Source organism: Hakea prostrata, chromosome 2 (genome assembly GCF_041222555.1).
Source record: "Hakea prostrata isolate BN-2017 chromosome 2, UWA_Hpros_2, whole genome shotgun sequence".
Classification (NCBI taxonomy): domain Eukaryota; kingdom Viridiplantae; phylum Streptophyta; class Magnoliopsida; order Proteales; family Proteaceae; genus Hakea; species Hakea prostrata.
This window is the reverse complement of record NC_142601.1, coordinates 47,095,198-47,119,482: the sequence shown is the minus strand read 5'-3', so window position 1 is coordinate 47,119,482 and position 24,285 is coordinate 47,095,198. Positions and strand designations below refer to the sequence as shown.

At 37.5% G+C, this 24,285-nt stretch overlaps 3 protein-coding genes across 3 annotated transcripts; 2 read left to right on the top strand and 1 right to left on the bottom strand.

The window, feature by feature from the left end:
• Positions 1-2,675: 2,675 nt before the first annotated feature.
• On the bottom strand, positions 2,676-3,518 carry LOC149024524 (uncharacterized). The gene is made up of 2 exons (XM_089143489.1): positions 3,099-3,518; positions 2,676-3,011 (listed from the first exon to the last, which is right to left on the bottom strand). The coding sequence occupies exons 1-2, from the start codon at positions 3,516-3,518 to the stop codon at positions 2,676-2,678; spliced, it is 756 nt and encodes a 251-aa protein (XP_088999615.1).
• A 5,495-nt stretch (positions 3,519-9,013) lies between these two features.
• On the top strand, positions 9,014-10,980 carry LOC149024523 (uncharacterized). Its single transcript, XM_089142962.1, has 2 exons — positions 9,014-9,172; positions 10,511-10,980. Exons 1-2 carry the CDS (start codon positions 9,043-9,045, stop codon positions 10,804-10,806), a joined length of 426 nt encoding a protein of 141 aa, XP_088999088.1. The 5' UTR covers positions 9,014-9,042; the 3' UTR covers positions 10,807-10,980.
• A 3,786-nt stretch (positions 10,981-14,766) lies between these two features.
• Positions 14,767-16,893, top strand: LOC149024522 (uncharacterized). The gene is made up of 2 exons (XM_089142961.1): positions 14,767-14,977; positions 16,332-16,893. The coding sequence occupies exons 1-2, from the start codon at positions 14,848-14,850 to the stop codon at positions 16,640-16,642; spliced, it is 441 nt and encodes a 146-aa protein (XP_088999087.1). The 5' UTR covers positions 14,767-14,847; the 3' UTR covers positions 16,643-16,893.
• The last annotated feature ends 7,392 nt before the right edge of the window (positions 16,894-24,285 follow it).

Here is a 24,285-nt window from a genome sequence, read left to right as displayed (position 1 = left end):
AAATCATGGAAGTCGCTAGAAGGTCTGAAGAAAGGTTTGGATAACTCCAAAGAGCAAGGTGAAGCAGAATCAAGTCATTGAAGCACTTACTCACATGAAAACAAACTGAGAGGGAGAACCGGAATCTGCTCAATCCAGCGATCAGACAGTTTGTGGAGTTCAAATCTTTGTTTCTACAACTCTTTTTAATCGATTTCTACCTCTAATAATTTGTTTTTGAACCAAACAAAGAGATATCGTGAAGTTTCGGGCAACTTTTGCTGGTTCGACGGAGAATCAACGACTTTCCTGCTATTTTTCGCCGATAAAATGAATTTATCATGTCGTTGGGAGGTTTAGTGTCGCCCCCCAGCGACACCTTGAAATATCGTCGTGTGTCGGCGATAAATTTTAAATCGCCGACACACGGTACCATGGATAGAATTGAACCAAGTTGGATGAACCCTGAATTTGGTGTGTAGGTTCAAAGATTTTAAATAAGATTTTTTTTTTTTAAATAAATTCAAGTTGACAATCAAATATATAAAGATCATTGTAGGTTTAAAACTAGTCAAGATCACATAGATTGATTAAAAAGACCTTAAATAATGACAATACAAGGTCATGAAACATACCTTATTTAGGATCTATTGGAGACGGAACACAACATAATCTTTTTTTCAGTCTCCTATGAAGAACGAACCATACGCTTGACACTAGGATCCTCTCCTCTAGCTCCTTCCTATTCATTGATTCAATAGACTAATCTTTCTAAACTCACTCCTTATTTGCAGAGAATAATGTGTAGTTAATTAGGGTTAGAGAATGGACCTAATATCTCCTTATATAGACAAATCCATTATACCATTCATCAAAATCAAACAATCCCTATCAACCCACACTAGCCAATCCATATCAAAGTTTTAGTGAATAGTGATTGTGCATCTCTCATAGCAGACCAAATAAGGAAACCAAATCAGAATTAGATATGATCAATAAAGCCCAACTTATGTGCAATATTTTATTAATATCCTACTACCACTCTCCCACTTGGGCTGTATTATTGTTACCAAAGTCGAGTAAAACAAAATTCTGTTTGTTTTTAAGAAAACAGTTGAAGAAAATTTTGACCTTTATAAGCATAGCATATGCTTTTGTACTGGTTTGGAGATAATATTAATCCCTTCAATAAAGCCATAAGTATTGAATCATATCAGTAATCACATCTTTTAAGCGATACAGAACTATCCATGATAAAAAAAAATACTCTTAATTCTATTGAAGTGGATGCAACATGATATTATGACAATTGAATAACACTTTATAGAAAATCCTTATGTGTCTTTCCCTTATGTTAGTCAAAATCTCTCCCTTTATGTAACTCAATGCCATGAGAGAATATATTTTATGATTCCTACAAACCTATATATCATTCCTTAATAACTTTAGTTTGACTTTATGTTTATATGAAATACCTTAAGGCTAATACATAAATGCCCTAGCATTTACTTAAGGTTGACACACACCTTAAGGCTTGTACAATATGCAACATGATAATAATGTGTCCATGTATCACTAAAGAACTTTATTAAATTCAAACAATAAATCATTAGTGCAAATACAAATAAAATGTCAAGAAACAAATACATATGAAAACTTTATTATACACTAGAGCAAAATATAGAAATTTCCACTAAGCAACTGCATCTAAGGATGCTCTTAAACCCATAAACACTATATACCTCTCAAAGACGTCAAGGCAGAGACCCTCAGTTAGGGGATCTATAACCATGTCATGTATGTCAATATGCTCTATTGTGATATCACATTCTTTAGCCTTTTCCTTAATGGTCAAAATTCTTGACCTTCACGTGTTTAGATCATGTCATACCCTTATTATCGTTTATAAAAAAATACAATAAAATTATCTACAAACTCTGCCTACATAATGGAAGTATACTTTGCTTTACACTCTTCCACGACATAGTACTTCTTATCAAAATTCTCAAATAACAATTGGTTGGTCCCATGTAGTAAATTAATGTCACCACTAGCTAACAAGCAAAATATGATTAACATAAACAATGATGAAGAAAATTTTCTTCCATTGACCTTGCTATAGATACATCGATATACAAGGTTCTCAACAAAAGCAAATGAAAGTCGCAACACTATAAAACTTTAAGTACCACTATCTGGAGGTTTACTTGAGACCATAAATAGACTTCTTGAGCCTACACACAGGATGATCAAAATCATCCATGGCAAAACCCTCAAGCTAAACCATATAGAGTTCTCATCAAGATTTCCATCTAGAAAGGTAGTCTTCACAGCCGTTTGGAGTAATCCATATCAAATTAAGCTACTAGTATCATGGTCACCCTCAAAGTGTCCTTAGAAGAGACAAGTAAGAAAGTCTTGCTAGTCAATTTTCTCTTTCTGAGTAAATCCCTTGGACATCTTCATTCACAACTTGACTCCGACTGGTGATCCACTTTCCCAGTCCATCAAGGTTTCTACGGATTCTTCTTCGGATTCCTAGTAAGGCAGGTTCTTCATTAACAAAATCCATATCCATAGACTCAGGGTATGGATCATGGACTTCAATCCGAACTCCCCACAACTTATTTCGGCTGGACCTTTAAGTACTCGGACCTGCAATACGGATCTCGGGTTAAAATTATGAGGATTAATTGTTACAGGTGTTGTCGGTTGCTTCCGAATGAAATTGAGATAACAATTCTGGATTGCCTTTTATCTGTCTTACAGACACCAACACCTTCTGCTGTTGGAAATTTTATCATCATGTGTCTAGGAGAAATTATGGCTCCCATAGCAGTCAATGTTGGGCGGCCTAAAATAATGTTGCAAGCTGACAGATTACACACAACCATGAACATGGCTGGCAAAGTCACTTGTTTGGGAAACGTTCCCACCGTCAGATCAAGTTGTATGTTTCCCTCTATGGTGGTTGAACTTCCCACAAAGTCATAAAGCAAAGCTGCAGTTGGCTTAAGTGCATCATGATCTATCTTAAGTAAAGCATCAAGAGATAGAATATCTGCTAATGATCCAGTATCAACTAACACTCTATAGATCATGTGACTTGCCTACCTAACTTTGATAACTATTGCATCCTCATAAGGCGTATGGATATCAACCAGCTCCTTCTCAGCAATGGTTATTGGTTTGCTTTGAATAAAAAGAGTTATAATTGAGGGCTCAACGACGCCTACAACACGTGTACTTCGTTTAATTGGCCTAATAGACTCTGAAGTAGGTCTTCCAAAGATTGTGTTAATCCTAGGAAGATCCTCATCTCTGAAAATCACTAAAGCCTTTCCACTTGACTCTGTCCTTTCTCTTAGGGGAGTCCTACTGCGCCTTTTCGGTGGAGGTGAGTCTTCTCCACGATGATCAGATTTGACATAATGATTCAAATGCCCTTGGGCGATCAGTTTTTCTATCTCCACCTTAAGAATTTGGCAATCATTGGTATGATGTCCTTTGTCTTTATGGTAGAGACAATATTTTGACATGTCAGCCCTATTTTCTGGTCGTGCATACAATCTTCCTAGGGTTTTAAGTAAACCTAAGTCTCAGATCTGCATTAAAATTGCAAATCATGACTTATTCAACAGAGTAAAAACTTCATCATCATCATCATCTACTCACTTGCTTCTCCATTACTGTCTACTTTTCTGATCCTTCTTTTGTGATCACTGCTTAGAACTTTATTCAAGGACTTTTCGAGTGAAAGGCTTCTCTCGATCCTTGTAATCACTTCAGTTTGCTTCCAAGACTTCCTCCACAATTGCCATCTCATACCCCAAATCCAAGAGCTCTGCCAACATTTTGGGTTTTTTTCAACAATAGATGTAACCAACTTTTCATTAGTTACAACTCTCTTAAAGGTAGTAAAAGTGACCTTGTCATTAAGATCCTTAATCAAAATGGATATGTTGTTGAATAAGGTGATTATCAGATAGACTCTAAATGCCCTTCCTTAAGAGCCAGCTAGTTGTCCTCTATCTTATCCTTCTTAATTAATTCCACTTTTGAATCTAGCCATAAAGGCATAACCTAACTCCGAAAAGTTATGAATGGAGTGTTGGGTAGGCAGTGAATACCAGATAGTGGCAGGTCCATCTAAAGAAGTTGGGAAACATCTGCACTTAATAGGGTATTCTCCTCCACACGTAGTCATAATAGAAGTAAAATGACTTATATGTGCCATGGGATCTGTAGTCCCATCACAAATTGTAAAAGTTGGCTTATGAAAACCTATCAGTAAGGGAGCTACCATGATTTCTGGTACAAAAGGATCTTGATTCAGCACAAGTTGCACCACATCAGGAACCTTCTTACCTAATTGAAAGAGACGTTCATTCATGTCTTGAACTTGTTGGTAAAGACTTTCATCCCGAATTGACACCGAAGTTTTGGAACCTTTATCTTCCAACATAGAGCCTCTAGACTCAACCACACGTTCTTTCAACACTTTTCATGGCTTTGAGGAGTGAAGCACCTTCTTGCCAGCTCTTGGAAAGGAATGTATGTCAGGATGAGTACCCAATCTATCAAACATAGACCGATGGCCACCTGCACCAAGCACTTTGCCCTTCCCTTTGTTTTTTGTTGAATGAATGGGGAGCATAGTTGGTCCATCTCCCTGGGCCATGTCTTGCTGATTGACAAGGGAGGGAACCATTACTTTAGACAGGACAACTGATGGACCTAAGGGTGGAATTAGCTGATTCCACTAGTTCACCATTGATTGGAAGGAACCCATCATATCCAACATCTTCTATTGAAGATCCTGCAGCTGTGTGGGATCAAGTGTCAAAGTTGGTAATGGTCCCTGTAAAGGGAGTTCAACAGGTGATACTATTCCTGCTCCATCTAGCGGTGGTTCACGTGCCAGGGGTGTAGTTTTATCCTTTGAGGTTCCCCCTCTTTGGACAACCACCTTCTTTTTAATGTGTGGAGGTCTTGGAGATTTGGAACCACATTTTTTAGAATGTTCTTCTGCCATCTTTCTCAACAAAGTATAACACACTTGGGAAGACTACAAATCTTTCCCATAGACGGCGCCAAATTTTGTTCCAAAATCTGCCTAGTTTAGCCTAGTTCACTGCTGGTCCAAGCCCCTAGTTCCTGAGAATTAAAGAGATAGAGAGTGGGCCACCTCTGAGGATGGGAAACCACCTCCAAGAATTGAGTCAGATTCTTAAAAAAAAACACAAATCCTAGTATGGAGGAGTAAATGCTCCAAGAAAAAATGTCTTCTTTGGAACTTGCAGGAGATTAAATGCTAGAGTTATTATAACTGGGCTTATCCTAATACATACTGAGTATGTGGCTTATATACCAATTTCATACCTCTGATGTGGCAAAGATGCATCATAGCCCTCCAATCTTCCAGTTCAGGATGAAGGGTTGAGATTACTCACGATGGATTACTTAATCACCAAGTTAAGAACTCAATCTTCCTGGAGAAGCTTCAAGACAGCTGTACCTTATCCCAAATTGATTAGGAGTTCAGAGTCATGAGGGTGTAGATGTGACAACAATCCCTTACTTTGGCAGACAAACGTAAGGGAACATTACTCAAAAAAAACTTGAGCGAATGAGAGGTTTCCTGATGAGCACTGGACATTTAATAAGTCACAGAGCACTAAATGTTGAATTTAATGCCTTGATTGATGTTTGGATAAAGATGAACCAAATCCCCTTACAGTGTTACTTTTGCTGAGATGTTCCTTCACGGGTGTCTGACAAGGGTTATTCAAGAAGTCCTATATGTCATGTGCCATTCAAAGAGAAGCGTTCTTCGAAGCAAGCATTCTTCCGAGAAGTACTATGCCGATTGGATGGTTTGTTCTAATTTAATGGTTTGAACCACAATGGATATAACAATTTTTAATACAAATTGATGCAATATCCATCATGCCAAGAGATATGACTAGCCAATATTCGACTGGATAATATTAGGTACTAGTCATTGTGAGTAATGTTGTATATGACTAATCAGGTAGTCTTAGAGACTTGTAGTATTTTGTAATAGATGTGGGAAATTTTAGAAGTGACTTTTCACAAAAAAGAAATGAAGAAGAAGAGAGAAAAAAATCAGTGGAAGGAGGTTTTAGTTAAATCAGTGGCTTTATCTGGATACACCTATGCTGCCTCACATTTTAAGATCCCTAAGGCACATCACCAGAAGCTAAGGAGCTCGATCTCTCAGTTCTATTGGGGCAATACGGACAAGGAACACAAGGTATGTTGGATATCATGGAAGAGGATGAGCAAGTCAAAAGAGAAAGGGGGTCTAGGCTTCAGAGATTCTGAATTACATAATAGAGCTTTATTGGGTAAATTAGCTTGGAGGCTTTGGTCAAATCCCCAATCTTATTGGGCTCGATTTTATAAACAACTCTATTTCCCTCACTGTGATTTTTTGGAGGCCAGATTATCCTCGTCTCCCTCCTGGGCTTGGAGAGGAATCCTTGAAGGAAGAGAAGTTCTAAAAGCAGGGCTATTGTGGAGGATTGGTACAGGTGTGAAAATCAATATTTGGGAGGATGGATGGATTCCTCAAAACCCTGAATATAAAGTTGTGCACCAATCTTTCAGGTCTTCGAGGGTCACTTGGGTAGCTGATTTAATTGATGAAGTCAACAGAGTATGGAAGGCTGATCTTATAAGGGAAATGTTTCATGAGGAGGATTCAAAGGCCATTTTCTCTATAAAACTTGCTTTGTTTCCAAAAGAAGACCATCAAATTTGGGGTCTAGCTTCAAATGGTATATTCTCTACTAAATCTGCTTACCACAGGTTATGTGACATTTTAGACAGAGAGAATAGAGAAGCACATGGTGCTGAACTGTCCAAGATGCAAGTCCCTAAAGAAGTTTGGAAAGCTATTTGGAGCTGCAAGACATCCCCAAAAATTCGGATCTTCCTGTGGAGAGCTCTCTCTGGAGGTCTAGCTACTGCAAAGGCTCTTCAAATTAGGCATTTGACTAGGGACTCTTGCTGCCCTAGATGTGGTGGGGATGAGGAAACTGTTGAACATCTATTGTTGGATTGCTCTTTTTCCCGAGCCGTCTGGTTTCACTCTCCCTTGGGTTTCTCTGCCCCACTGTCTAACTTGTCTCTTCCATCTTTTATAGCAGTATGGAATCAGTTGGGGATATCAAGTCTCTCAACATTCATCTGTTGAGAAATTTGGCTGGCCGTAATAAGCTCCTTTTTTAAGGCGTGGAACTCTCTCCATTGCAGGTTGTGCAAAAAGCTCTGAGGAGTGTAGCAGATTTTCAAGCAGCCTTTCAGGTCTTGACCACTAATGACACTCCTCTTTTACCATTGGAGAGAACTAATCTGAAATGGACAGCACCTCCTAGAGGAGTTTGTAAGCTCAACACTGATGCTGCTACAAGAGGGAAGAAAGGAGGATTGGGTTTTGTTCTTCGTGGAGACACAGGGGCGCCCACTCTTGCAGTTTCAATCCCATCAGATTTCGGTTCGATGTCTGAAGGAGAGGTATTATGTATTCAAGAGGGGCTACTTGCTGCTGCTGCTGAAGGAGTTGTTTATATTGTTGTGGAGAGTGACTGTCAGGAGGTTGTTCGTTGGCTGCATAATCCCTGCCTTACCCCTGTAAGTTTGAAACCTATTGTGGAGGATGTTACTCACTTATCTTCTTACTTTTTGGATTGTTCCTTCTCTTTTAGTCCCAGGGAGTGTAATCATGTAGCACACTCTTTGGCTAGGAAGGCCGCTGCCTCTACAGGGAGGATCAGTTGGCCACTTTCCACCTCTTGGCTATTGGACCTTTGTAATTCTGATGCCTTGCCTTCCTGTGAAGTTGAATGATAGTTTCTTTACCAAAAAAAAAAAAAAAAAGAAGAGAGAAAAAAAAATGAAATAGAAGTGGTTCCTATTATTTTGGCGGGAATGAATTCTTGTAGCCAGTAGTTATGGCTCGATAGTTGTATTTTCATTTAACCAAGAGTCCAAAGAATTGGTTTCTTAGTGCAATTTATCTTTTCATATGTTTCAATGATTTTTGGAATAAATTAGGCTAACCAATATCAAATATGAATTCGGATACTATCCATTTTGGTTTGGTTTGGTTTTTTTTTTTTTTAGCCGGCGAATTTAATATTAGGGGGATATTACTAATATAGGTGCCGCCAGATGGGTGTGAACCCAATACCTTCCCGCTATCCATTTCATGTTGCCTTTCGTCTTTCCATCAAATCATCGAATGGGCGACACATGAACAGTTGAAATTTCAACCCTCCGATGAAAAGCTGAAACGGAATCAGTCAACTTTCAAAGGCATGATTCATTTCCATCCGACAATTGTAATTTTATTCGTCAAGACGTTCCTCATCCAAAAGTCGAATGGACCGGATAGAGGGCAACGCAAGACGAAGAGGATTTCAACCCGACACTCTTTGCAGCATTGGGGAATAAAGGCTACAAGATCCAGATCCTATGTGTCCAGTTCTTTGTGGGTCCATCCAACCAACCGCTGGATGGGCGAGATCTGGCCACAAAGAGCTGGCCCGACGAATATTTTAAAGCACATCAGGTATCCAACGGTCTAGCTCTTTGTGCATCCAAATGTCGTCCATCCACCAGCAGAAAAGTTGACTGCCAAGGATCACCAAACACACGTCAATGGCGTAATGCTACTTTGAATTTGGTGTTTAAAGTTCTAAGGTTATTTCCTCTTTGTCTTCCCACTTCTGTTGCTTCTACTCTACTCCGCCTCGATGGTCTTATTTCATTCTTTTTGTTTCTCCTTCTACTTCAACCCTATTATCTAATAAATTCTGACTTATTCTTTACTCTGTTGTCTTTATCGATCGTTGAAGAGTTTCTCTGCATCTTCTTTACACCAGCAGTACTTCTTTCATTAAATTAAGGTTTCTCTATTATTTGAGACTCACTTTTGGGATTGAACAACAAGAAAATACCTCTATATATACACACACAGAGCAAAGAAGAGGAGACGAAGGAGAGAGAGAGAGAGAGAGAGAGAGAGAAATCGTTATGGAGAGCTCTACGGTTGTTGGATTTATGGGAGTTTTCGCAGTTTCAGCAGGTGTTGTACTCCTGGCTCGTCAAGCTCATGCATATCTCCTCTCAGATTTCATGAAGAAGCTTGAACTGGAATTGGGTGGTATGGTTGTTTCTTCATTAGTTCCTTTTAGGGTGCTTAAAGCCTGAAATCCATCCATGGTTTTGTGTTTTCTTGTTTCTCATTTGTAGAAAAAATATCCTTCCTCCATTGCTTCATTATGCTTTCTTAGTCTTCTTTGATGTCAGTTCCATTTCTTATGAAATCATACGAAATTCTATGTCTTGTAAAAAAATTAGAGAATTTTAAATTAGAATTTCGCTTAGGTAGAGTTGGATTTGTTTGCCTCTTCAGCAGTAAACTACCATAGAAAAATCATAAGACTTGGGTATTGATCCTCCCTTTTCCATTTTTGTGGGTTCATTATGGATCATTCATTGGTGTAGCATACCTATTTCATTTTCTAAGATCGTTGTTGTATATAGAACAAAATTTCATGTTGAATAACCAGAATGTACCATCAAAGAGTGATCATTGGCAAATGACCAACAACAAAACTCTCAGTGAAAAGTCATAGGTTCAACTCTCTCTCTCTCTGATGACATATTTAAGATAAATATAAAAACTATTTTATTTGGCCCAAGAAAAAATATAAAAGTTACATTGAGGAGGTAGTCAAGATGTGTATAAACTGGTCAAGATAAACCTCATATCCAAATAATAATAACTAGAATTCACCCTATGTATTGTGTCTTAATCTAGAAATCGATAAAAGGATACTATCAAATTTAATTTTGAAATGTTTTAAAGTCAATCTTGTTTTCATGGCGGATAATTACTACAAAGTTCTCATCATAACATTTTTTTTTCTTTTGGGGACTTCTCAAATTCATTAGGAAAAAAAATTTCTCTTTTCTTCTTTTATTTATTTTGTCTTACATTAAATTTGTTTTATTCTCTCTAATTTGACTCTGATTATTCAATTATTCAATTATCAAATAGATGCTAGTATTTTCTTTTAGTGGGGGAAGGGATAATTAATGTTTGTAAGATTAATATATAATTCATGTAAAATATTCATATTTAAGGTTGATTCTTCATGTAATTCATGATACTTATAATTGGCCATAGTCAAGTCATAATTTTGAAAGACAAAATCAAATATAAAAGATAATACGACTTAGTCATAAATCACCTATATAATATATAGCATTATATTACAATTGAAAGTTACTATTATCATGTACATTTCCATGACATTATTAATTGAACTTATTCACTTTGAACAAATAAAATTAAAAGAAAAGAGATAAAATTATACAAATTATTTGATACCTTGAAGGGTTTCAATAAGAAAATATTTTTGTTATTTGATCATTCCCATGAACTGATTTATTATTATTATTTTTTATCAATGTTTGATTTTTCTATTTATACTAGGTGGGGTAAAAGCTCGACCCAAGAAGAGGAAGACCAGAACACGATTTTCAGATGATGATGTGACTGAGCTCTCATTGAACAACAAAGAGTATCAGGAACAGCACTTAAGGTCAATATTTGCAAGAGAAAACCAGACAAAGGTGACAACAAATGATAAAGCTTCAACTAAAAAGAACCCTAATCTGAAGTCAGAATATTACGTTAACATGCCACTAAATAGGGTTGCTCTATATAAAGGGATAATGGAGTACAAAGCAATGGCTACTTTGTTGAAAGACTTAGAAAACGAGTTGTGATATGCATGGAATTGGCAGACCTTGTTTTCAATTAATATTGATTCCTAAGACCCATTATTGTTATAGAGCATGACTGCATCCTTGTACTTCTATCTCCATCTAAGAAGGGTCAACTGTATTAAGAACAAGAAAGAATGTGCAATATGATCACTGCTTCAAACATTACATCACTAAAACGAGCAAATAAATTAGCATTCATGTATCTATTGTATTTCTTTAATCACTGTTGTTTAGTTTTATTTTTATTAAAAGCTTGTTAATATTAAGAAGAGTACGGCTGCAACTGGTATAGGTTGGATTGGACTTGTCAAAACCTTGATTTTGATCTTACAAGGTCATATAAGATTAGACTAGCTAAGTTAGACATCTTGTAATTCAATATTATTGCCTTATTGTTACTAAACAATGCAATACCTATAAGGAGGTAGAGTCTGGTTGGGATTGATAGGGCTGTCCTTAGTAAACGCTCAAATCCTAACCAACCCTAACCCTTATCAAGGCTTCCTTGCCTTGGCTCCAACCTGTCTAAGAAGAACAAGAAGGTTTTCTTACATGCCATAAAGAGAGCCAGGTCATTTGAGTAATAAGGCAACCATAACTCCGAAAGGGAAAAAAAATAATTGATTTTAGAAAAACTTGTTTAGAACATGAGACAGGAGTTTAGACTTCTACTCTTGCAATTTAAGTCAATTAGGGCAGTAATATTATTAAATAAGCTAGACAGCTTTAGAAACTCCAAATTCCATATCATAGACTAACTCCATATAAAATCTTCATAATCGTTGAGAAGACGACATCCTCAGCTTTGAATAGGTATTTAATGTAAAGATTATACTTGACTTCTTCAATATATACCTAATTACACCATATTGTTATTGGTGAAATCTACTTGTACTAGGCCTGAATTCCTCCGGGGGAAAAAAAAAAAAGATGAACATCACCAGTATATTCAAGGTCCTGACTCCTGAGTTGTGTAGATCTTATTGAGATCTTGAAACAACCTATTATGAAATATTACCATAAAGAAGTGGCCAGAGACAATCTGAACAAAGACGTTTTAGTCATTTCTAGGTTTAGGACTTGTCCATTTTCTTATTTATTTAGAGATATTATCTTGTTTTGAGTGGGTAGAATGATTTTTAGGGTTGTATCATATTCTTCTTCTTCTTCTTTATAATGAAACCATTACATAGCTTGACTGTGAACGTAACCTTTCATAAATCTTATGTTTTATTCCTATAGAATCCACTGTCATTTTAGTAACAAAGATCTGAACAGTTTTTTCAACTAGGAAATTAACATGCATGGAAAAACACAGATTCTGATCTCCACACAACATATATTTGTTTATGCCCCGTATGGTGAGATCATGTACTTAATTTTTAACGTGTAGAACAAGCATGTTTGGTTAGAACTATTCTTGTTGAGACTCAAAGCTTTCTCCCGGCCTGGACGCAATTGTGAAGCGCAGGACCTTTCATTTTCAAGGAAAACATAACATTATTGACTAAAGAGAACTGGATAACTGAGAATCTGCTGGAAAAAATAATCAATTATAGAGAGAAAGAGAAAGAGAAAGAGAGAGAAAGAGAAAGAGAAAGATAGCTGCAGATAGGATTAATTAGAACAGAAAGCAACTGCTGCTGCCGTAAGCTCGCTAGCAAAAGAATGCAACCATGACTGGTGACCCAGTTGAAATGAGAAGGGAATGGTGACATGTTGACCACTGGTTTGGCACTGCTCACGTAAGACCGTGCATATATGGTTCAGTGAATCAAATTTTCACAAAGTGCATCACCTGATGAGTGGTTTGCACTAGTGAGTTATCCCTTCCCTAATCTTTCTTTAAGAATAGCACTCAAAAAACAACAAAACAAAAAATTAGGTTGAACTTGAATTATTTGTAGAGTTTCAGAATCTGAATTGCCACGTGGCAGAAGTAAGAAATGGTTAAAAATCAATGTCACTAGCTTAGTGACAATACACAATACCTTGACGTACCCCTTGCTATAAAGATCTAAGGGCTTTATTCTCTCTAAATTAGTTGCATGAATTAAGCTTTTCATTGATTTTTGTAATTATTTTTTCATAATGTGTGAACCTAGGATTGGATGTCACTGTTAAGTAAGGTCCGAAATTGTTTTTCTAACACAACTTTTTTTTTTTTTTTTTTTTTTTTTCCTTCTTCCTATTGTGTAAGTTTTTTTTTTTCTTCTTTTCTTTTTATGCCTTTGTGTATCTATTTAGATTTTGAAACAAGCCTATGAAAGTAAAATGTGTTTCATTGCTTTGAGTTTGTAAAACATAAATATGAAAAGACGCGTGATTAATCAGCCAAGGGATATACATTAAGTGTAATTATTATAGTTAATTGCACATATAATGACAAACTGCAGCACATAGAGTTATTTGATTCTAAACATGATGATGTAAGCAATTTTAAATTATACTTCATTTGTGTGGCCATATCTGTAGAGAATGGTCAAAAGATTATTTTTTATTTACTTTGTGATAAAAAGATTGCTACATGATTTTATATTTTTCTTGAACTATCCCCACTTGATGATATTCTTTAGTGTTTTTTTATTGGGGAAGGTCACACGAACGTGTAACATATTTTCATTTATCTATTTTATGGAAGAAAAAAAGACATGTTACCCTCTCACAAAGATTGTCATTGTTTCTCTTCTTTTTTTCATTTAACATATTGATTTTCATATGATGCACCAACATCTATCAATTTCTCCTCTAATCTCACTAATTATTATTGGCTCTTGTGTGCAAGATGTCAACATACACATGCATCGCATCAGTTCTTCTTTTGTTTTACTTATCTCTTTTAAGTTTAAATCAATATATATGGTCTTAGCATTGGAAATACATAATCTTAGCCAAATTAGAAAGGGTCAAGGCTTGATTATATGTCTTGGTATAAAAACAAACCTCACCTACGAAAATGTTTTGAGTTATGAGAATTTAACAAAGGGGGCATACTTGTAAACTCATAAATATGATCCCATATTTTTTAAAAAAATGGAGAAAAGAAAAGAAAATAAGCACAATAAATACACAAACTTCTAGCATATACACAACATTAATGTATAAAATGTGTACAAACTTTTAAAAAAAAGACATTTAGTTAAAAAGTGAAAGTGATAAAGTAAAATCTGTAGAGATACCCAGCAAAGAATTGTACAAAAAGCATATAAAGCGAGGTCTGGTATACAATTGGATATATCAAAGTATTAGTTATTGTGGGTTATGATGTATATGCTAAGGTATTCTTAGAGAGTTGTAGTTATCTTGTAATAAATGTGGGTAGTTTAGAAGTAGTTTCCCATAGGCAGCATTTTTAATAAATTCCTATAATCACTATTCATGTTTTGATAATTATATTTTCTATTAAAGAAATGATTAGTCTATGTATATAGCTTGAGATTTTGACCTAAATGGAATATGGAAAAGACCCCTTCATAGGGATAAGAATGTTTTTTGCTTTTTTTTTGGTAAGAGGGATAAGAATGTTGAATAAGAATGTTTAGAAAACGAGAATTTCGAATAACATTGGAATGAAAATAGAACAAACAATCTTTCCTGTTAAAAAAAAATAATAATCTTTGCTGGACTTGGAAATTGAAAAGTTACGCGGTAGGTGAGCAAAGGAAAAGTTAATTGGAAGAGATCAACAAGAAATGTCAATGGCGTAATGCAACTTGGATTTGGTGTTGAAGTAGGAAAATGAACCTCTTTCTTCTTTCTTCTTTCTCTTCTCATTTCTGTTGCTTCTACTCTACTCAACCTGGATGGTCATCTTTCTTTCTTTTTGTTTCTTCAACTTCAACTTCGTTTATCTAATTAATACATTGACTTATTCTTTCCTGGGTGGTCTTCAAAGAGGTTCTCTGCTTCTTATTTACACTAGTAGTTCTTTCGTTATATTAAGGTTTCTCTCATGTTTGAGGCCTCACTTTGGGCTTGAACAACAACAAATATTCCAATACACAGAGAGAAGAAATAAGGAAAAGAGATAGAGAAACCACCATGGAGAGCTCTACGGTTTTTGGATTAATGGGTGTTTTAGCAGTTTCAGCAAGTGTAGCACTCCTGGTTCGTCAAGTAGATGAGTATCTCCTCTCAGATTTCATGAAGAAGCTTGAACTGGAATTGGGAGGTATGATTTTTTCTTAAATTTTTTTTCCCCTAAACTATTTTCGATTGAACTGGGTGCTTAAAGTCTGAATTCGATCCACAGTTTTGTTTCCTTGATCTCATTTGCAGAAAGAAAACAATCCTTCCATCCCTTCATCGTATATTTTCTTGTTGGTCTTTCTTTAATCCCCGTCTTGCATTTCTTATAGGAATTCACAGAGAATTTGAAGTTAGAAAGTCCATTTAACTAGAGTTCGTTTTGTATACCTCTTTAGTATTAATCTCACAAAAAAGAAAATGATAAGACTTTGGTATTGATCGATCCTCTCTTTTCTGTTCTTTTGGTTCCGTATGGATCTCATTGATGTAGCATACAGAATCTATTTTCAAAAGCCACTTAAAGATGAGTTGCATATAGAACAAAGTCCATGCAAGAGTGATTAGAATGTGATAGGTGTCCGTTACAGGGTATTTTGATTGGTTCAATAGCATATGGTCGTTTACAAAGTCCTTTTATTTGAGAAAGGGTTTTCACGTAAAAGATATCTATATAAAAAAGAATGTACAATAAGGATACATATATAAAATTAATTCATCCACAAGTAATCAGCTATATTGAACCGAGGTTGACCTATTGCATCCTTCTCTATCTCTTGAGTAATCTCTACTAATAATTTTGAAATTTGGATAGAAAGTTGGCCTTTTACTGATGATTTTGCCATAAAAGTCAACCACAACATTTATTTTTCCAAAATAATAAATGATTTTTAAAGCCCTCGTTTCTAGATATAAATAGAGAACTCATTGTCTATGATTTTTAGATATAAAGCATTGTTTCTTCTTACATTAGTTTAGCTCCTGTAGTAAGAGATAGAAAGGAAATTGAAACAAAATCCGTTAAGAGAAAGTTGTTATATATACTACACTATCTATGTGCAGTTTCATGCCCTTTAAAGTAAAAAATATGAAATTTAAAAAATTAGAATAAAAAAAAAATTAAGTAGGTATTTTATATGAGTGGTGCTATATTAATCTTTGTCTTTGAATTAGAAGTATGAGGGTGTGAAGTACACCGCTTTTCTATATGTTATGTCCCAATTTTAGAATCTGATTTTAAGATAATGTCATATTTAATTTAAATGTTTTTAAAGTCAATTGATCAACTGTTCACTTGACAAGACCAACACTTCTTAGTTAAGAGCTTGTGATTTTAATTTTGTCAGATGATATTATGAAATATCGCATTGTCATGGTGTATAAGGGTACCTTAAAGGGTTTCGATTCGATAAGAAAATCAATCTGTGTATTTAATCATACCCATGAGCTCATTTTTTTCCCCTTGTTATTGTCATGTTTGCTTCTGCTATTCATACTAGGTGGGCTAAAATCTCGATCCAAGAAAATGAAGCGCAGGGTTCGCTTTGCAGATGATGTGATTGAGCTTTCATTGAAGAATAAAGAATATCAAAAGCAACATATAAGGTCAATGTTGGCAAGAGAAAACGAAATTAAGGTGATGAAAAATGATTCAAAGTCTAAGAATCCTAATCCAGTGGTAGAGGATAACATGAACATACCACTAAATAGGCTTGCTCTTTATAAAGGGATCATGGAGAACAAAGCATTCAGTGGCTGTTTTCTTAGAACACGAACTGGGATACATGGAGTTGGCAGACCTCGAATTTGATTAATACTCTTTCAGATTCCAAATACTCATTCTTGTAATAGACCATGAGAACATTCTTGCACTTCAGTCGTCTCCAACTAAGAAGGGTCAATTCTAAGGGGAAGAAGAATGTGCAAGAACACTCCAAAATAAATGTTCTTCACATCACGACATTTTTTTTTCCTTGAAATAAAATTTTATTGATCATGTCAATTGTCAGGGGATAGCCTATTCGTAATTTTCGACGAACAAACCTCCAATCAAATTCTAAATTTTGGGCAACATTTATTGTTTTATTTTTTTGAACTGAGGGTCTCGGGGCCAGCTTACTCATACATTGACTGTATTCTTGTAACAATTTTTTTTCTGAGAATGACATTCTTTTTGAAAAAAATAGAGATTTTATCAAATAACGGTGGTCCGAATACAATTTTAACCGTTTGGTAAATTTTGTGCTAAGAACGTTTGAGAACACATATGAACTAATCTGCATTTGTCAAGTTTTGTTCTTAAGAATGATTTTTTTATGAAAAAAAAAGAAAAAAGAAAAAAGCTCATTACTAAATGTATGAAATAAATCTGAAAAAACCATTTGAAGTAAGTCTAAAATACCATATTTTGATATTCAAAATAGGATTTTTATATTTAATGTAAAGTAACTAATATATCATTTTTTCTCTTTGTTACATCCATAGTTCGAAATTTCGAATCGTGTCGCTCCTTGGCGACACGGCCGAAATTTCGCCAAAAGTCGGGCGACTTTTGGTAGGGGTTCGATGAAAAATCGAACCCCTGTTTCGATGGGTTTTTTTGGTCATTTTGACCTGAAATTTGATGTGTACCCTAATTTGAGGCCAATAAACATATTGGTAGTGTTATTTTGATCTAAAACATTACCTAAACTAATGTTCTTAATCGACCCATGTCCTACTATACGCGGACGAAAGCCCCGAAACTAAAAACCTAAAAACTCATAAAACCAAATCGTATAAAGTCTACAATTCATTGTACAAATACTGTAATACATAAAGTCATCCAACCATATAAAATCTGAAACTCTCAGTACCAAGTACTGTGCCTAGGTGGATTGAACTCCTCTGACTCAGACTGTCTCCAGTGATGCCCCCCCCAACAAATTCACATACTCATCCCATCTCATACGATATTGAAAATTGTCTAAGTAATCATTAACTGCAGTTCTATAGCGGTCATCTTCCGCTGCCATGAGAACTCCAATTTGAGGGAAGTGAGAATAGGGCCAAGGAACGTACTGCATGCCATCAGATGCCCTTGTTGGTACGAATGACTCGATTGTGAAAGAGGGAGAGGGTACACCATGCCCCATGATACGAGACTAGAGGGGACACCATAGCTCCCATGATACGAAGAACTAGAGGGGTTACTAATTCCCATATCATACTGTCCATCCGAAGGAGGGAGAGGGACACCATAATTACCCGTAGGCCAATAACCTGGTGTGGAGCCTACAGACTCATCCAAGCTCATGGACCCCATTGACGCAATCGCCGCATCCCAAGGATTAACATAGTCATGGCCAGCTCCCCTTCGATGGTGGCTCGGCCTCGTATCGGGATATTGACGACCACGCCGATAATCACCACCATGATCATAATCCCGAGTGGCATGATCAAAATGACTCTCTCCGGTGTATCTGGGTGGGGGCTGCTGTGTCTCCGGTAGTGGAACATGTATACACTCTCCAATGCCTCCACCACCACCACCACCACTACCACCACCACCACCACCACCTCCACCACTACCACTACCACCACCACCACCATCATCATCTCCACCAGTCTGACTAGGCGAGAGTGTGTCATCGGGATTGTCGTCCTGCGGCTCCTCCGTGCCTCGCCGCCATCATCCAATCCTCATCGCGGTGGCAGCTGCCTCGCATGTGCTTGACCCTCTTCGGTGGCCATATACTCACCCACATTAACCCTTCCGCAGCTTGAGCTAGTTTTGGGTCAGGCCTCCCTCCAGGTTGGTCCAATACCGGCTCACCCCTATCCAACATCCACTGAGTGAGGGGATCTTGGTCATCTTCGGCAACATCAAATATATCATCGAGATTGATGTATTGCCTTTCATTCTGAGCCTGCTCCCTGGCATATTGCAGCTTCAACCTCATATTATAGTGAATAAATACGAGGTCATTTAGACGCCGGCTTCCCAACCGGTTCCTCCTCTGGGAGTGGATCATGCTGAATGTACTCCAATTCCTCTCACATCCAGAGGCAGAGCAAGTCTGAGACAAGATCCTGATTGCCAATCTTCGTAAGTTTGATGCACTAAGTTTGATGCACTATTGCCATAGAGATACCACCATTCAGCTGCATTATCACAAAAACATTAAGTTAGAAACTCAAAAGTCAAAAGACTCAAAACATTTATGCATCTAAGCCCTAAGGATCTAACTATATAAGTATCTAACCTGGATCCATGGTTTCTCTACCTCATACAGCACCAGCTCCACTAAAAGACCCAAATGCATCTCTAAACAATTTGATCTGCAATAATACAATCATTAGTATTGATTGGTTATCTAAATTATTTAAACAATTAACACAACTCACTAATCGTTTGAAATTCCCAATGTCTCACCTCATTGTGGCAAAATGATTGGACCATCTCATCTGGCTCCAACTTCATTATCACCTGTATCAGGGCATCCAATAGGTTTGTGTCCAACCCTAAATGTTGACTATATTGATATTTAGGGTTTAGAAAATATGCTGTATAATTAAAAAAAACTTAAAATTAGTACCAACTACCAAAGTACCAATACCTACAATGCTACAAGCCCACAAGTCTACAAGACTACAAGTCTACAACTACAAATCAACAACTCAGAATATTTACTTACCGGCCCTATGAAGAGGATGCATCGGATGAGTCTGTCCATCGTGCATCGACAATATCTAAGAAAGCCCGATGTCCTCTAGGGTTTGCTGCCTTTATCGCATCCTTCATACGCTCAAGGGATGCATACAAGTGGGGCATAGTGGGTCCCCTCAAGGAAGAGTCCACCATACGCAAGACCTTTACTATAGGATCTATGGTCCGCAACACTACGATAACACATCTCCGGAAATTATCAGATGATATTGTGTACTGTGCGGCGCGCCCATTGGTCGTGCTGAATTATCACAAACTCATTAAGTCAATAGACAATAAATATCATACAAGATAATCATAAACTCATAATATAAATATAATAATTTATAAGATGAAATAGTAGATAGTTATCTTACTTGGATCCAGCCCAACCAAACCACTCCTCGTGATGCAAACATGGATCTGAGGCTCGACTTCTTATCTTGCATGCTGCTCAAGGCGACGAAATTTGTCGCAAATCTTGTCGGACCAGGTCGCACCAACTCACCTCCACATGATCTTCGCATCATTTCCAAAGCAACGTTATGATTGTAAATGAAGTTGGTTACCTGTCTTGCACTCTCAACGGTGTTGTGGACAATGCTGATTTTCCCAATGTCCTTCAAAGATTAGGTCAATTGAATGTGCAAGCACAAGGTCTCCACATAAGGTTATAATCGGTGAAGCCATCAACACTTCACCGGCCTTCTTATAGTTGGAGCCATTGTTAGTGACAATTTGCACCACATTTTTCCTACCAACCTGGTCGATCACATCCTGCAGGAGACCCATGATATATCTGTGGTCTTTCGTATGACCGTAGCATCCACTCGATTTCAAGAAGACAGGTTCTCCAATCACAAGATACCATGAAGTTGATGATGGACTTTCTCGTCGGGCCGGTCCATCCATCGGACATGATGGTGCATCCATAAGTATCCCAAAAGGGTTTCATACTATCAATATACTCCTGCAGCTCTTGCTTCTCCTCTTGAAGGAGGGTGGTCATCAACTCGTAGGGTTGGGACCACTATATCCGGGGCTTGCCGCTGCAATAGTATCAATTATATTCGTATAGTATGGACCCTGTGTCTGTGTGTTGTCTGGGATGTGATTGTAATAAATCCACTTTGACATTGCTTTCTTTACCTTCTTTGCCATACCTTTCCATGCACCGGATATCTTGGGCTGCTTGGCCCCTTTTCTCCCTGAATGTATCAAGATCCCGCTCCATGGTCGGGTCCGGATGGCGTGGATAATCGATGGTTGCCGTGGTAGTGGCACCGAACAGTCTCGAACCTGATGTATAAGGGGCCCGTTGACTCGTGATCTCGCCAAACATGCCAAATACACCACCCCTCCCCCGAAATCGAAGGTCTAGCCCCCGTAGGCCTAGATGGACCAGCTCTTGTAGCTCTAGCTCGGCCATATCCTCGCTCCCCGATGGTGCAATCGTCCGCTCTCTCGCCATGGCCCGCCGCATATCCCTCTCCTCCCGATCTCTCGTCCACATCAACAGGATCAACATCCCTATCATCATCCGAATCATCCACATATGATGACGGTCCCCGCACCGCATCATCTAGTGCTCGTTGACTTTCCTCCGATCATCTTTCTTCTTCCCCTTTTGTTTTTGTAAATCCCCGAGTAACTTGATTACATCTGGATGGGCCTCTGTGCATTTAGTCACATCCTTTGAACTCCCAAAGTGATGTGACCCTTGAACCTACTCGATGCCACCGGAGTATATTCTTTTGTGACAAAAATTACAATCAGTTTTATTTTTGTCTCCATCAATAGCCGTACAATATTGCCATGTTTGGGTTAGTCCTCCCTCCTACTGCTCGATCTCTCAGTGTTGTCCCCGACCACTCCTCCCTGTCCCCGCCCACCCTGGGAAGACCCAGTTCCCCTCTGACTCCCACCAGCAGACAAAATGACTGTTGCATTCAAATAACATTAACAAATAACAACATCATTATAATTGTTTATACACATATAAACAATCATATATGAAATTATGAATATTGCATGTATGATATAATTATAAAAATAGCTGCCCATATCAAAACAGACGATGAAGCCACATGGGCAACACAACCAACAGTTGAAAAATACTTATATAATTATTCCATAATTTTCAAAACATTTCCCCCCATTTTCCCCTATTTTTTGCAATTTTCATAATTATTGATATTTTTATTAATATCAGGATATTTTTTGAAAAATAAAATAACTTATTTTTGGGTCAAAAAATATTTCGACTACGTGAGTCAGTAGATCGGCTCACGGAGTTCCACATATGTTTTTTCTATCATCATACAACCACTGTATCACTTAAAAAGTAATCATACAAGATAATCAAAATATCATTTTTTACCCACAAAAATAAAAAAATAAAATACTTTGCGGAAAAAAATTCCGACTCCGTGAAATCGTAGATCGGCAAATGGTATTCAACATATATTAATTTCAAAATCATCCAACATCATATAGCATGCATTTTGTGAAAAATTACTTGGATAAGAATAGTTACCTGTTTGACGAAAAAACTCTCAGATCTGTGCGAAACGGCTACTGATCGACAGAAACAACGTGATATCCGGCAACAAGGAAGCAAGATGTAACCGTAGATGTCAAAGATCGGACGAAAATATAGTGAAAAGTGCGAAAAATGAGAGAGAGAAGCTTTGGAGAAGAGAGAAGAGAGAGAAGAGAGAAATTAAAAAAAATTCGAACGAAATTCGCCCGAATTTTGCCCTTTTATCGCGAGAAGTCGGCGATTTATCGACTGACTTCTCGCGATGTCGGTGTCGCTGGGGGTGTCGTGTCGCCCCCCAGCGACATGGTGACATATCGCCCTGTGTCGGCGATATGTCGCTGACATTTTGTACCATGGTTACATCAAAATTTATTTATTTATTTTTTGGGGGCCGGGGAGGGGGAGGGGGGGGAAGAAAAATAATAAAAGAGAGGATTACATACGGATTTCATCTAACTAGGGCCTCTAAAGTCTAAACTCATCTTAAAATTTTCATATTTCTTCTTCCCATGGATGGCAGCTCCGGAGCTCGCACAGCTCATCTCTGTGGAATTCATAGACAGGCAAATTAAGAGCTAGCAACAGCTGCTTTGACTGACAGCGCGCAAGAAGTTGATCGATCATTCCAACTCCCCATACCCCAACAGAGTTGATCGATCATTCCTACGAATCCTCAGCGCAGAGAAGAACGGCGAATATCTTCTCCTTCACCTTTGTTGTTCCACTCTCATGAGTCATGATCTCTCTCGATCTTAGGATTTGCTAGTTGATTAGAGTCGTTCGCCGTGCTTCACCTGCGATTTGTATTCCTCTCTTCGCCTCCCTCGATCGCAGTTTCTCGAGGGAAGCGAAAAGCTTCATATCTTACTCATAGACGCAAGGGACAGTGCTGTTTTCTTTAGTTATACTTACACCTTGTGCTGCTGTACAAATTACTGTTATTTCTTTTCTTCCTAACAATCAGAGAATCAATTAATCAAACAATACATGGTAGAATCAACAAATAGAGGATTCAAATCAGTACTTTGCTTGCAGTAAAGATGGCAAAGAACATGAAAATGGAAAAGATAAAACACAGAGAGAGAGAGAGAGAGAGAGAGAGAGAGAGAGGGGAGCTACCGGTGGAGGAAAACTTGAATCCGTTGGTTGCAGAGATGAGAGAGAGAGAGAGACATGAAGGTGGATAGATATATTTTTATCAACTGAGTCATGCTTGGAAATTAATTTTGGGTAACACTTGCCTAAACCCATACTAACCAATACCAAGTGCCTTTTTAACTCCTATTGAATTTTGTAGACACTAGATTTTGATCCCTTGGCTCCCTACCTTAAGGGTGTCAATTGCGTACCGAAATCGTTTAATCGTACCGAACCGTAAAGTCTAAAACCGCACCGTACCATACCGTTCAAAATTCGGTACAGTACGTACCGAAACTAAATTTCTTCGGTACGGTTCCGGTTTTAGGTACTCATACCGTCGGTACGTACCGAATTGGTACCGTATCAAATTAAAATATATAAATTGTAATTTTACACTTAAAACACTTAACCTTTTCCCTATCCTTAATTCCCTATTTCAATTTTTCGTTTCATCATTCATTCCTCTTCTTAGATTTACTTGTTTTGTCTCTATTAATTAGATTTATTTGTTTTATCTATGTTAATTTCAAATTATATCGATTGGTTGATCACAATTTCATTAGGATCTTCATGAATTAATCACAAAAGCAAAATAAGTTCATTCGTACCAAAATTGTATTGCACTAGATACCATATTCAAACCGTTTTCCCGTACCGATTTAATACCGAAACCGTACCGAACAGTTTTTGTAAATATCGATACCGTACCGTTTAAATTCGGTACGGTACGGTTCTGGTTTCGGTATTCAAAGTTGGTAGTGTACCGAAACCGTACCGATTGACACCCTTACCCTACCTCCGCAATCATGAAGACTGAAAGGAAGGGGGAAAGCCAATTCCAAAGTTAACTAACCTCCATAGGCCGAACTATATTCTCCTAAGCCCAAGCATGTTTTACCGAGGCCCAATCTCGATCTCGTGGCCCATTTATTTTTCAAAAAACACATTTTGTAAGTAAGCCCAAATCCCTGAAGAGCCCACGGACTCTGCGGCTCCATCCGTTCAAGAAAAGTTTACGTGTGGCTCCTCTTAGCATCTTCAGCTTCGTAGTGATCGTGGTACCATAATGGCATTTCAAGGTGTG